The sequence below is a fragment of the Phaethon aethereus genome (assembly GCF_964289735.1).
Source record: "Phaethon aethereus genome assembly, chromosome: 2".
NCBI lineage: Eukaryota > Metazoa > Chordata > Aves > Phaethontiformes > Phaethontidae > Phaethon > Phaethon aethereus.
Window position 1 is genome coordinate 115,367,633 of NC_138582.1, and position 15,146 is coordinate 115,382,778.

Below are 15,146 nucleotides of genomic sequence, written 5' to 3' on the forward strand. Positions count from 1 at the left end.
TTCTAGAAGCTCAGGTTTGCCTTCCAACCTCTTTCACAAACAAAACCTAGCTTGATTCTCCAACTGGAATCCTCACAGGATATTTAAGCTATCAGAAATTAGTCGAATTCCTGTCCTGCTGGAAATTCGCCTAATTTAAGATGTAATTTCTGATGCAAATGCAGATGAAAGAAAGAATATTGAAATGTTTCAGCAAATAAAAACTTGCATTTGAAAATGATTAAGTATTTCAGTAGTTTTCAAATCATCATAATGAATTAAAATGTTTTCAATTTGTTTTGCTAAATCACTATTTTTTAGAAATCTAACGTAATAAATTGTTTATACACAACTTAAACTGATTTTTAAAAAAGCTATCCTCAGTTCCTTCCATTTCCCAGGCTTAAAATAGAAAATTATAATAAAATTTTGGGCAGGGGAGAAACCAACTTTGTGGAATTACATCATTGTTGGAAAAGAAAAATCACTTAGAAAATTCCTCATCAGTTTAAGTTACTACAGTATCAAAACAAAAACTGGGTGTAGTTCAAAGGTAAGAGAATTCTTTTTCCTGGGTCTAACAGTGCTCATCTACTTTGTTGTTTTCTTTCTTTTACTTCATTTCTTTTCTCAACTTGTGGCAAATTTCTTCATTTCTTGACTTTGTCCTGGGTCAGCCACAAAAATACAGTGGTGCTACAAGACAGGTTTTCCTAAAAATCTTTCAAACTTTGCTGGTGGAATGAATACTAGGAAACTTGCAGAAGACTTTTTTCCACCTGAAATTTTTATGGTGAGGTCCCTTAAGACCCACAACCTATCTTCTTCTAACATGGATTCAACCAGTTGATTTGTAGGTTTGGGGTTTTTTTTTAATAAAAAAAAGGTTATAGTAGAATGTAGTATATTAGAAGTACATAATCTAAAAATAAATTTTAGGATCACCACATCTATAAAATATCGAGTCTGATTGTTGATTTCCTACCTTCTAGGACATGTATTCTCATGTGCTGCTATATACCCATTTGCTCAAATAATTCTAATTTCCTCATATCCTAACCCACTAGGAGCTCTTAGAAATACACATTTTTTGACTTGTGCCTGAGGTGGTAACCTCTGACCTTTTAGATTTCCAATTTCCACATAATTAATTGGTACTTCAAACAAAAGTAGAAGGTTGGTGGAGAAAGGGGGGAAATGAAACAAGAAGGATTTGGGAAGCTCATGTTTCCAGTGCAACCCCTTAGATAAAAGGATTTTTTTTCCTTTTGCCTAATTTGTTTCTAGTTGCAGCACTAAGGTCAGAATAAGCCAAGAGAATGAAGGGAATAAACGTCCTGATGGGCTGCCTGAAGCTGCCTGGTGTTACGGATCAGCGTTAAAACCAGCTCTCTTTCCTCTGCCTGGGCCGATGTAACTCACTGGAGTGGCAAATTACATCAGACCTACAGCTGTAACCCGACATTATGATTAATTTGATCAGTAATTTCTCCTGTTTTTCATTTTAATCGGTGTGACTATTCTGCTGTGGCAGGTCTTTCAGATCTAATTAAGATAAATTTCAGAGTAAAAGACTTGGCAGAATTTTCGAGTCAAATCCGAGCGTCAAGTGTGAAGACCTGCAGCACCAGTCAATCAATTTCCAGTAAAGACGGCGGGCTGTAACTCAGCAATCAAACCATTAACACTTAAGCAAATTTCATAATCTCTAAGCTTATGCTTAGTCACTCTCTCAAAACACTCTGGCTACCAATAAAAAACAGAAAGTAGTATTATTTTTTTAAATACCGGCCGTAAACTGCATCGGCTAAAACCACCAACAGAATCCACAAGAGGACACTCTGATAGATCTCAGCAATACTGATGAAAAAGGCTTAATTTTAAATTTTAAAACACAGTCTGGAGTGGTTTTATTTTTTATTTTTTTTTCCCAGGCAATACCTAGAAGCTGAGCACCTCTTTTAGTTGCTTATTTGTACAAGGAACTTTGAATGATATAACATCAGGGCTATACCACTTCCAGAATATTGCTCCTCAATCAGATTCAACAAGACCACTAGGTTCTCTATGTCCACTTGCTTCCAAGTAGAATAATTTTTTTCTCACAGGACTAGAAACCTGTGATGACTTGCAATTTTTTTTTTGTTTGTTTGTTTTTTTAGCTTTATTACAAAGAGGTGAGAAGTACGACAAATAGGAGAAAATAAAGCAATGCTTTGGGATATCCTCTACTTCCCTGAAAATTTTGGAAATAAGAGTGAAAAGAAAAAATAAGAGAAATGAATGTTAGCAAACCAGATCTACTGGATTTAAAAGAGTATCTTTGGGGCTGTGTCAATTTTTCCTGTCCCTAAGATCCCCAAGGGTCCTCCTCTCTGCCTAGAGAGACTTTAGAAATAGAAAACCTTATAGAATATGGATCCTTTCCCAGATTTGTCCTGGAATGATATTATTTATTTATTTCCCTGTTTATTAAATACTTCAGTTGCTTTAGGGAGTTTATGAAATGCTCCCATTTCAGAAGCCAGGGCTTGCTACGCAAACAGCTCCACTTTCCTTCAGAGAATTCTCTAGCAAATGGTTTCCTATATTAGCCTCAGCTTCTGCCCCTTGGGTGCTAATAATGCCAGTTGTTTTGCTCGAAGATTAATTTCCTTTGCTTTAAGTGTGAGTCAGACACTAGTACTCCTTATGCTTCTGAAAATAGCAACACCTGCAGAGCATATTTGGATGGACCAGGCAGCCAGTAGCCCAACTGAGAGAAGGTTTCCTCAGGGAATGAAGAGACTTGCTTTTAAAGTCTCTTTGAGAACCCTTAACAATCTCTTTGCTCTGTTTAAATGCAGTATTCAACAGCTTTACAGTGTTACGTCCCAACGCCTGAATGACCCAAAAAAAGCAATGAGCTTTTGGGAGAAGGAAGACAGGTGAGGAGAAGATCTGAAACCCTAGTCAGTCCTGTGAATGGACAGTCTTACACATAAGTGAAACTAGCCTTTCTGTGGAAATGACACCGATGCATCTCCAGGTAGACATGAAGAGTAGCAGTCCTCAAACAAGCTAGCTGTGCCAGGAAACCAGCTTGCATGTCTCTGCACTGTGCACTGGGGCCAGGAAGCATGGTACAGCACAGTGCAGCCGGAAACACATCAGAGTGTCCAGCTAGGACAACTGCCATGCTGCTATATCAGACTGGCCTAGCCGGTGGCAGACTCAGAAGGGATGAGGAGGATCATGGAAGTGCCTAGAAGAGGTCAGAGGAGAAGAAGAAGGGAGGCCCCGGATGCACTGAAACTCAAACCCAACAATTTCTCAAGCAAAGTTCAAATTTGTGAACAGTAAACAGCGCATACAGAGCATAAAAACAAAAGGAGGGTACCTGAATCACAACTGCATTTGCAACGGGTAAAAAGCACGTGTGTGTGTGGTACATCAGTATGACCATGCTTTCTGGCCAGTGGAAATTTTTACACAAGTACTTGCCTCTTCCACTCATGAAATCACCTTTATCAACACACAAAAATCATTAAAATACCAGAAGAATACTCAGAAATCCAAAACTGTCAGTAGAACAAGATGTTTAAATCTTGGACCTGTTTGAAATGAGCAGGGGATAAAATATGCAAAATATTTTCAACAATTCACCAAGCTCAACTCAATGTAGCTGACTGCAGGGCAGTTTCCATCCTGTTCATTTAGAGCTGAGACCTAGCTCTTGCCAGTACCTCCCGGAAATCCACCTAAGATCAGCACTTCAACAGGCTCACTCTAAGGAGGTCATGGGTATGAACCTTCCTGAATATATGTCCACTGTACGTGTCTGTATCACCTGTTGCCTTGTGATGTTCTGTATCCCACTCCCTATTGACACAAAAACTTATACAATTTTGGAAAATGGATTCAAAGCACTGCATTTGCTCACCATTTTTAAAATATTTCTTTGTCGAACTGATTACAAAGTAACTTGGGAACAGATTCAGACAGTCTGCACAGTGTCATATGCAGGAAGAAGGCTAGATAGTTTTACCAAAGCAAACAAAAAACCCTAAGCGGGATTACTGGTGTCATGATCTTGATCAAGTTTTCTTGATCTCAGAATTCAATAAGCATGGGAAAAATACAGCAGGTCTTGGATGTGAACGCACACGTAGGACAGCCCATGACTATAGTCCTTGCAAAATTATCCTGGCTGCCTTCCTCAAACCACCAGAGACTTGCTTGCTCCTTCTGTATCTTAAAAATATGCAAATTTACCAAAGTATCAGTAAACACTGAGATTTCTTTAAAGTACATTTTTCCTTAATGAGAAGCTAACCAGTGAATGAGGCTGAAGGGAAGGGGTGGTTTGGTTTTTGTGACTGTTGGAGCCTCAGGCATCTCTGTATACGTTCTCCCTCATTTACAGCTGAGTGTTTCAGCCTTTCTGCTTTTCTTTTCTCCTTTGTTATAAAAGTGTTGAGGTTCCAAATACATTATTTAAGATTAGTATGAAAATTTAATCTGAAGGAGGTTCTGGTTTTGCTATCCTAGAGTTTCCTATTACTTGGAAGATTTTTCTGCTGTTGTCATCTCCTCACTTCCCTCCTTCCCTCCTTTTATTATTATTTTTTTCTAACTCATCATTTTCCGTCAGCTCCAGTTATTGTAGGTAGGCTTCTATGACAAGAAGGTGTTTTAGGAAAGAGTTCTGAAAATGGTCAGAATAATTTTACAGTGGGGCAATCCCTGGGGGATTTCCGGTTTGTCTGTTCCTATTCACACATGAACAGAGCAGTAGAAATCATTGGGAATTCTTCTATTCCTGTAGTGCAGCCCTGCCTTTCTAGTTCTGGCTGTGGGTACATTCATCTTATCCATACTGTTAAAACACACACTGGAGTGTCAGCACCAGAAGCTAACCCCCATTTGGAGCCAGTTAAATACATGTTGCTGATAGAAAGTGCCTTATTCTGGTAGTCAAGCAGAATAATTGGCTACTTAGTACTTGGCTCATCTGATTTTATACAGCATATAATCAAGATCTATGGCTCCAGAAATTTAATTGAATGGAAACTCTGTAAGAGGCACTAACTATGGTTTGAAGTTGCAACACGCTGACCATTCAAGAACCCGTAGATTTTGCCATGTAATAACATTAAACATTCACAGGAGAAGCATATTTGGAGAAGTGTATTTTCCCAGAAGTAAGGGTTTCAAAGTTCCCAATTTACAGCATGAGCCAGGTTGTCTTTCACCTCTGTATTCCTTTGTCTCAATCATTTGACACAATGAAAGTAAAAATCAGACTACAATTATCTATATGAGGAATGTCACCATTTTAAAATGAAGGGATGAAAGTCTTCTGTCATCTACCTGACCCACCACCTCCTGAAATACAGCTCTGCTTTGGAAAATTCTCCTCTGGTTTGCTGTCTTTTGCAAATCAGCAATGACCCTGGTTCTGCAGTGTTTTGCTTTTACCAGTGTAAATCTGGAGCATCATCACTAATGTCAGCACAGAAACCAGGCCCTGGAACCTAAAGTGAGTTTTTTCATCTTTCTACACAATCATTAAGACTTCCTAAAAATAATAGTTTTGTAACTAGAATCCAGCCCACTGAACTGAGTAAAGAATAGTGATAAAATTAGAGCAGAGTATTACAGAACAATCTGACAAGAATCGTTCTGAGACTTTTAGCTGGTGTACGCTGGACCGGTATTATTAATTTCTGATCAGCTAGCAAAAGTACCTCACGCAGGTATACCTAAGCAAGTCACTTTCATTTAATTTGCCTTCTGAAGGACATGACAGCATCTGTACGTTTTGAGATGTAATTGCTGTTATCCTTCAGAGTTTTTTTGAAACAAACACAATCATCCTCCTGAATTACTGACTTTCCATGACAATTTTTTGAGGTTGAATTGTTCTAAACTAATATCTTTCAGACAGATTCTGAATAATGTAAGAGGATAAAGCCCACATGAAAAAATGAAGAATTCAGAAATGAAATTTAAGCTGTCAAACTTTAACTTAGTTGATCTTTATTCCCTTAATATTCTTCAAACAAAACCCATTTCATTCTAGTTCATAAAGAACATTACCTTAGAGGCCATAATATCTCTGAATTTTGTTCTAGGTCGATTTTTAAGTTAAAGCATTAGACATTAAAAAAATCCACATTCTAAGCAGCTATTATGAACTGGATATATGAACTGCTGCCAAACATGGGCTCCCTCCTTTTTTTTCTTTTTAAAGTTTGTGCAGAAGTAAACAATTTCAGATCCAGTCCTCAAGCTAGATGTACGGTGAAAGAACAGTTTTTCTCTGCAGGATTTAGAATGGAAACACAAATTTCATGGAGGAGATTTTACCACTGCTCTGCTTTAGAAAAGTACTCGAACACATCCTTCAGCCATAAATAAAGTGCAACAGCAGTTCCTCTGAAAATATTTCTTAGTGTCACTTGTTTGCATATTAAAGAGTCTCACCATTCTCAGCAATATGACAGAGCATGTTTCAATTTCTTAAGTAGTTCTTAGGGAAGCTTGCTGTAGAAATGCTGCAGAAATGGCTAAAAGGCCAAACTAATGGCCCTACACACATCGCTAAGGTGAGGCCTGAAGTACTGCGTGGAATTCTAGCTTCTTTTCTGCATGTCAGCACACGGTGTATTTGTATCTGTGGACAAACTTTGGGTTTTCATGGTGAAAATCAGAGAGGAAAGAACATTAAAAATAATTATCCCCCAATTTATTAGTAACTCTTTAATGCTGAGCCAGAACTGACAGCTAATGACTTCTAATTGCTTGACTGCTCTGAAAGTGTCCCAGTCACACAGCTAGCTTAGCAGTACTGTCTGAGCTCAGTCCAGTGGGAACGACAGACCTCCCACGCTGGTGCCTTTCATTAATTCTAATCCCAGTTCCTAAAAGGTTTAGGGCATAGCGTTTGAACTAAAAACCACCTCAGAGAACTTGGTTCCCTCCTTCCACTTCTGTTGAGTCTGCCACACCCAGGCTGCCCTCAGAAGGGTGGCTGTGAGGATAAGCATGCTAAGGAGAGCAATATGGCAAGGTATCTCCATGAAAACATTGACGCTGGCACCTCCCAGGCAAGCAATTACTGGTTTTACTTATTTTTATCGTACTTCTGCAAGTGAGATGTGACCCTGGAGAGCGAAGACTACAAAGTGCTTCTACTGGCCTGTACCTGTAGGTTACAGATGAGACTGGAAGTACTCAGATTCAGATGAGATTTAGATTGGGACCAGCAGCTATTTGAGAGCTAAGACTTCAGATTCAGTGCTAGTACAACCCTCTTGAGGTATGTTCACTGAGATAATCCCCATTCCTCCCTACCCCAACTCTAATTTATGTATGCATTTTTGTTTAGAAAACTGAATGCCTTTTGAAGCAAAATATTTAGTAGGCAGTTTTAGCAACATACAGTGTATACAGTTAGTGTGCATACATTTAAGCTGCACCAAGACAATAAAATGTAACAGAAGCTCCTCTGGAAATATTCCTGTCTCTGTATGTCAATAATCTGCATATTAAAGAGTCCCAAAGCACTCACTAGCATGATAGACTGGGCATTAAGCGGTGCCTAAGTAGCCCTTAAGACAATACACAGAAGAAGCTCTAGAAACATTATGCTCTACTATAAGAAAAAGCTCAGGAAGCAAGGACACATCTCTTGTGGACTTTTAAGTCTATTATCAAAACCATTAAAAAATCAGATTTGATGCAATTTAGTTGAAGCTTAGATTAATGCAGGTTTAACTGGCCACACAGCAAACACAGCTTCTTGTAAACCAATTCCCTTAATTGTTTGAAAAAGGATTTTTTTAATTATCAAGCTAAGGCAGTTTCATTTCTGCAGGAAACCGAGCCGAATGCATTACTGTGGATAAAACTTTTGAAGTGGGGTCTCAAAATTTAGGGAATAAAGTGAATAGAGACTTTGCTGGTTTCTAAGTGCGGTTCCACTGCCCAGTGAAAGAGACCCTGCTCACTTCATGTACTACCCTTATTCAGTGTCACTCGCAGGATGTGAATATAACATGACAACATGTAGTGCAAGAACACCCAAGTGTAAGAAATCACGACCATTAGATCAGAGCTCTCTTGTTTCTGCCCAGAAATTCCAAGATGGGCAGTGCCCAGCATCAGTGTGGGTGCCATAGCTGTCGGTTTATTGAAAAACATCCATGTCATTAGAGTGAGCACCTAGGAAAGGCATTAACTGGCATTATTAGCTTTGGAGTCTATACTGAGACTCTTAACAGAAGTATTTGATTCTCAGCAGGATAAATGTTAGGACTGTGATTTCAAGAAGAAGGATAACCCATCCATCCCTTGTGCATGTCCACCAGCAGAAACTCTGTTTCTTTTAGGGACAGTCAGGATCATCTGCTAATGAACAGCTAACTTTGCTGTCCTCATAAGCTACCATAAAGGGTGACCACCAGGCAAATGCCATTTGCGAAAGTCACATGCTGAATTGTGGAGAAAATTAGACAGTTTTCTATAGATTTTACGATATGGACTTTAAGAGCAAAAGATGTTTAGTCTTCAGAAAGGAGCAGACTAGGACCATCATTAGTTAGCTTTGATGGCTTATCAGGCCTTTTAGCTGTTCTAAGCTGCATGCCTGTAAGGATTAACTAATATGAGGTGAAATTTCTCAGCCTGTATGGTCAGAAGGTGTAACCTTCACTGGATTTTCCCTTGCGGTGGGAGATTATGCACTTTCTCTTGTTAGACTGTGTCCTGGTTTCAGCTGGGATAGAGTTAAGCGAGTGGCTGCATGGTGCTTAGTTGTCGGATGGTGTTAAGCCATGATAGTCGATGAGAGATTTGTACTTGGTGTCCTACCTGCAATGGATTTGGTGAAGTAAGAGGAGATGGAAGTCCATGCCCTGGCGACTGGCTGGGTTTCTGAGGGGAGCTGGAGGACTGTGGGGCCGGAGGCGGTTGGCTCTGACTCTGGGACTGTGTTTGGTTCTGCTGCGGTGGTGCTGATGGCTGTGGCTGTTGGGTCTGCTGGGGTGGCTGTGGAGTCTGTGCCTGCTGACCTTGCTGCTGCTGCTGGCTTTGCTGCTGCTGTTGCTGCTGCTGACCTTGCTGCTGCTGCTGTTGATGCTGGAGCTGCTGAAGATGTTGAAGCTGTTGAAGCTGGGAGTTCAGGGATGAGGTAGCTGTGAATTGAAGAGAGGTAAGGGAGTTATGTAGGTTTCAGTAATACCTACTGTGTTAAAGATATTGTGGATTAAATTCTGATCTGTTACATTGCGGGGCACACTGCCCCCTGAGGTCAGCTAGCCTCAGTCTTCAAGTTGTGGCAGGAAATTAATTAACATGTTCCCATCAATAATAGCCTGTGGCTTTGCCAGTGAAGTTCTGCGTAAGAGCTGGACTTCACCGGAGGCAATGAAAGCCTTTGGCCCTGCCCACAGGATGGGCATCAGAGCTGACCAGCAGTCTTTGCTCAGACAAGCTTACCAGTGAAGTCAATGGGAATTTTGCCTGCCTAGAGAAGAGGCCAACAGGATGTCACTGTACGCAGCACAGGAAGAACTCATAATATGAACTGGTGCTGTTATATAAAGAAGAAAAACATAGCTGTAAAGTAAAGCATGCTCTGAAAAGAGCTTTGTCACATCTTTATACAGCAGGTGTCAGGAAATAAAACATTCATCTGTGAAATTTCTTGTGCAATGCATAGGTAGCAAAAATACCCAATAAAATGCATGTGTCACTGAAATAAGAACCGCTCCTTATCATTCACATCTAAAAGCTATACAGTTCCTCTTGTCAAATAGTGTAGGTATTCTGTGCACTTGCACTGCTCACTTATTCCTGGTAGTAAAGGTCTGTTGTGTTTTGCTAGCATGTGCTCCAGATGTGAGGCTTGGAAACTGGTGGCTCATATCAACCTGCTGGCACAGAGGAGAAACCTTTTTCTTCCAGAGACACACTCAAATTGACTAGGACATTAATTACATTCAGGAAGGCAAGAAGTGTGACACAGAGATGTCACTAAGGAAGAACAGCTTTAAGCTACGCCCAGAACATCACAGGAGCCTCATGCTTTCTGGAGTTATGCCCTGAATAAGTCACCCGGGTCTCTGGCCTTACCCACTTTAAATAAACATCCTAGGGTTTGCATTAGATGGCTATGAGATCCCAAGAGGAACAGTTTACAAGATCTTTGCACTACTTTGCCCTCTATACTGCTTTGCCGACACCATTCTGTATTGTAATTTCCATCAGCAGAAGCCAAAGTAAACTGGGTGTGAATCAAATTTGTTATTTCTGAAATAGCATTCAGATTTCATGGTCAGAAACTGTGTTCACCAAGTTATCTGTGGATTAGCAGATAAAGCCAAGTCATCTCCACTTTCTTTTCATGTCAACATCCCTATTTCAGCCTTCCAGATGTCTATGCCCTGTGGATGAACCTGAGGTCTTGGTGCGACTTATGAAATCAATGAGCCATAAACTGGAATAAGCAAGAGAAAAAAGAAAAGAAAAAGGAGAAAGATAAGGCAGAATGGGTAAGCCAGAAAAGGCTGTATGAAGGAAAAGTAAAAGGCTTGGTAGGAAGAGCTGTTGGTCATCCATTCCTATACTCATAGCTGCTCTAAATTTTCTTTCACCAGATGTGGGAATCAAACTACAAATACGCCTTTACAAGAATTATAGTATGTGTATGTGACTTCAACAAAGAACCAGAATAATGCAGAGAAGCAGGACTGGTAACACCAATATATTTCCATCAGGAAAATTACTGATGGAAGTTTTGTGTTTCAACATAAAACATTGTGACCATCAGATTAAAAACATGCATGGTATCTCATGCAAAAGAAATCAACCTGGAGAAGTAAGGGTACACTCCCACGAATTCCATGATCAGAACTCGTATCTAAATGACCCAAAGCCAACAGTGTAGTAAATGGAAATCTGATCTAAGGCATATGAGAACAAAAGAATGGAGAAGGTGTGTATACAAGAAAGCAACTGCATAGACAAATATTAAGCATAGTGTGAGGCACCTCAGATGGCAAGGAATACCATTCACCAATTCTATCTGTAGGCATCTACATAGAGGTAGAAAGACCCTTCCTATTCCCATAAGAAAAAAATTAACCTAGACCAGCTCTTTATCATGTGCAGGCCATTTCCTCACCTGTGATAACTTAGTAGTCTAGACAAACCATTGATAACCAGAATCAAGACTTCAAACACAACATGCCCTTACTGCTTCCACAGATTCCAATACAGAAATGAACGCAATGATGCTCCACAGAAGCATAACTTGTAATACATATGGCTCATAGAGAGAAACAAGGGGTTGTTTTATATCCTGCACAACTGGACAGAATGAAACAAAACTTTCTCTATAAGCAGATATAGTGGGTGTTCTTTTGTACTGCAATGTTCCCCAAGCCCTTTTGCTCCCACAGGGCACTCTTAAAGACCATGGCTTGGAAGAACGAATTTGTCAGAATGCCATACGTTGTATGTAGTGCACTGGGTCATGTAGTAGGAAAAAGCATTTGAGGTGGTGGGGGAGCCATCTACTGAAACATTTTTGGAGCACAGAACATGTTTGGCTCCTTGAGATACGCCTTTCAGCTAGAATTTGGAAAATATGGCCAATAATTAAAAGAATGCTGGAAGTATCAATCTGAGAGAACATGAGATAACATAGGGATCACTGTGATTCTGATAACATAAAAGCACAACAACAGGGCAGCGCTAGATTTTTGTCAATGGTCTTATGTTTGAATTTACGGTATGCAAAAAATATCTGTTGATATAATATTAAAGCTGAAAGCATCACTGCCTGGCCTTCTTAAAATGGTGACATACAACACATGAGGAGAATAGTAAAGAAGCCCAAAGTGTAAAAGAAATGAAGTTTCTTGACAATCTAAGACAAACAAAAGAGTGGTTACACTACATTGCAAAAAGTTAATTATTTTGTGCGTTTGACTCAGATCAATCAGAAGACTAATATTTAATAATTATTAGTTTTAGTGTTCACCACAGAGCATACAATTTTCTTTCAGGATCCTTTCATTGAAATGTTGCCAAACAGTGGCATAAGTACCCTTACAAAATTACAGAGTCTAAAACACAAATACAGATATACAGAAATAGTACTTATCTGTTTGATTACCCTTGGACAAAAGTCCACACTTATTGAAATGTGATTTTACTAAATGTATGAATCTGCTTAAGAAAGAAAGATTATATTGTTGCACATGTTGGGATTTACTTGCTAGGACAGTCATCCTAATGGTGTAGGCCTCAGTTTGAGTCATGCATTTAATCAGCTGTTGAATTACATGCTTAAAAATTAAGTCTTCATTAAACTTCCATTCTCCACAAGACCAATACTCTGTTTAATGGGTATTTTGATTTGCATATTCTTTTTTCTGCCAATACATAAAATAAGGGATGTAATCCAGAGGGGAAAAAAAGAGGGAAAAATGCCTCAAAAACTTTTTTTTTAACCTAAAATTTTGCAGGTTCAGATCCTGCTGAGCTGCTAATGTAACCTATGTTGAATGGCCATCGCCAACGTACTTCTGAGCATTGACAATGTAAGCAGGTGCAATCACTCAGGCAACTTGACTTGTCTGATGAATGAACACGGTCTGAAGCTGACTTGGAAAACACCAAGTTTGTAAGTTCTATGGGCACATCCAGCACTTTCAGATGATGGCTTGATATGGAGATATTGTTCAATACTTGAATGTTGGCCTATGCAGGAATACCAGTAACTCTACCATTCACTTTTGTACTGGAAGTGCACTCATTCTTGCTGGGGTGGAATGTGGTCCCTTGGGGAAAATTTTGTTGATGACGAAAAGTTACTTCATGGAAAAGTTTCCAAGTTCACTGCCAGCAACTGCAGAAAATTATTCAAATAACTTCTTGTCTTTTCATATCATTCCTTTAAAAAGCCTCTCTGAAGCCTACTATCATGCTGAGCTATAAATTGCACTGAAGTGGCTTAGTGACGTACAATTAACATGCTGTTGCTAAACAAACAGAAAGGGAATTGGAAGAAGGACTGTTAGATCAGACAAGGCTTTCCCAAAGCCACACAGAAGGTGTACTGCAAAGGTGGATTTAGGGCTCTGGGTCATGCCTGTAGTCCGGTGTTCATGCTGCCTGGTTGCACTGCCTCTCACAATGTGTGTACTACCCACAGCAGGGGTTGTGTCATATTATTGTTTGTAATCAAATCCAATCCAACACCTAGAGCTTGCTGGCATAGCTCATCCATTATAAATCGTATACCTGTCTAGCATTTGTCACTTTCTGCAGAGCTTGGAGCCTGATGGAATTTTAGGTAGTACAACAGTGCTGTGTCTGCATGTATAAAAGATAACATGCACTGCCTACCTCACAGGAATCTTTTTATGACTTACTGGCTAACAGCTGGGTAAAACTTTGACATATTTAAGTGAGAGGTGCCTACTTTCTTTCAGAACTGCATTCAAGAATTAAAAAGGCTTCCAAAAAACTGCAAAAAGTTATTTCTATGGTTAAAAAAACCAACATAAAGTACATCACTTTAAAAGAGAGATAATCAACTAAAAATGCATGCAAGCTATGAAAAACTGTGAGGAAAATCCACAAAAGCTGTGTAACATTTCAACTTTCCTTAAGAAAAATATATGTTGAATATATAGCAGGTATCCAAGAAGATAGTAAGGAGAGCTAATACCTATGAAGAAACAATAGCATGAGGGGTTTTCAGACTTAAATTTTAACTATAATTTCTTGGTTTCTGTGGTTGGCAGACTTCCTAAGGGATCACCCCACGCTTCATGATCTTACTTTAAGCGGATTATACTTAGCCACAGTATCAAAGCATTTACATTAGAGTAAGAGATGTGGAGTTAAGTAATGCAAATAGATGGTCAAGAGGCAGCGAAAGCAAACTTTCTCATCTCCCAGGTCACCTACTTCTATACTTGTCACAGACCTCAGACTACTTTAAGGACTTAGAGAAAGTTATGATCTAAGGAACGCACTCCTTGACTTCCTTTGGGGAATATCTTAGGCACAATGCTGCTATGCATTTACAATATTTACAGAAAATGTGTCTTTATATTTCTGTTCCTCTGCTGGTTACCTGCACAGGAAACTGAAATGAAACTTAAATGCCCCTCTGCCAGGTAGAGTAGTGCAATGGGAAAAAGCAGCAGGCTGATCCATGACAGGGAGAACGACTGAATCATTTTCTTAGCAGGAAAACTGAAAAGGCTCCATCTTCAAATCCCAATCCTGGTTGTATTCGCTTGAAGTAGTATCAGCTGCCTGCTGCCTCTGGCTAACATATTACTGCATAATTATGGGAATGGCTCTGGTTATATTTTAAATAAAAATACACATTTGAAAGTTTAATCACATCTCTCCAAAAAGCAAGGAACATACGTTAGCCCACAAACGTTTATATAATGAAAACATTGTATGAATTTTAACTCTTTTTTCACATCTCATTCACAACATAAACTCAGATTCTTAAGACCTCTACAGTGCTTGGCAGAAGATCACATTAATCCTCAGGGATTCAATTTTTATCTAGAATCTGCTCTTGTGGATAAGCTTCACATAATGTCTGATTTATTTTATTAATGTTTTGTGTATGTTTGTTTCTGTGTAAAGAGGAAGGAGGAGTAGGAGGAATAAGCCACATTTTTACCCTACAAACTATTGTGCTGCTCTATCCTCTAGCTTCCTATTTACATAATTGCATAGATGTTTTTCAGTGCCTTGATACAATATACAACAGACTAAAAAGCAGACAATCATACATTAAACTTTCCCCTATTTGACTGAACACAGAACTTGGTTCTTGCCATTTCAAGGGCCTAATGCCTTTTTCTACTTCCCCAGTAATGAAGAATGGATTTGCATTGCCTTAAACTGAAAAGTATAACTAACTTAAGCATCTGGGCTTGTGTTTGAACTGACATGGCCCCCTTTTTTTTTCCACCCTGTTGTTTCTCTTCTAATGAGGTATGTGCCTTTCTTTTCTTTGAAACAGATTTCTAAAGATTGAATGCACACGCTGAACAGCCTAATGCAAGCCTGTGTTTACACTCTCTCCCTCCTGGGTAATGAGGGGTAGGCTAGCCAAATATCCAATATGTTTTTGCATA

General features: G+C 39.3%; 1 protein-coding gene across 1 annotated transcript in view; it reads right to left on the bottom strand.

Moving 5' to 3' along the window:
* The window catches only part of POU6F2 (POU class 6 homeobox 2), a 319,101-nt gene that overhangs the window by 91,241 nt on the left and 212,714 nt on the right, over positions 1 to 15,146 (bottom strand). Inside the window, exon 5 of the mRNA XM_082015100.1 lies at positions 8,836 to 9,158. Coding sequence (XP_081871226.1) covers positions 8,836 to 9,158 — 323 coding nt within the window. The remainder of the gene's footprint in view (positions 1 to 8,835; positions 9,159 to 15,146) is intronic.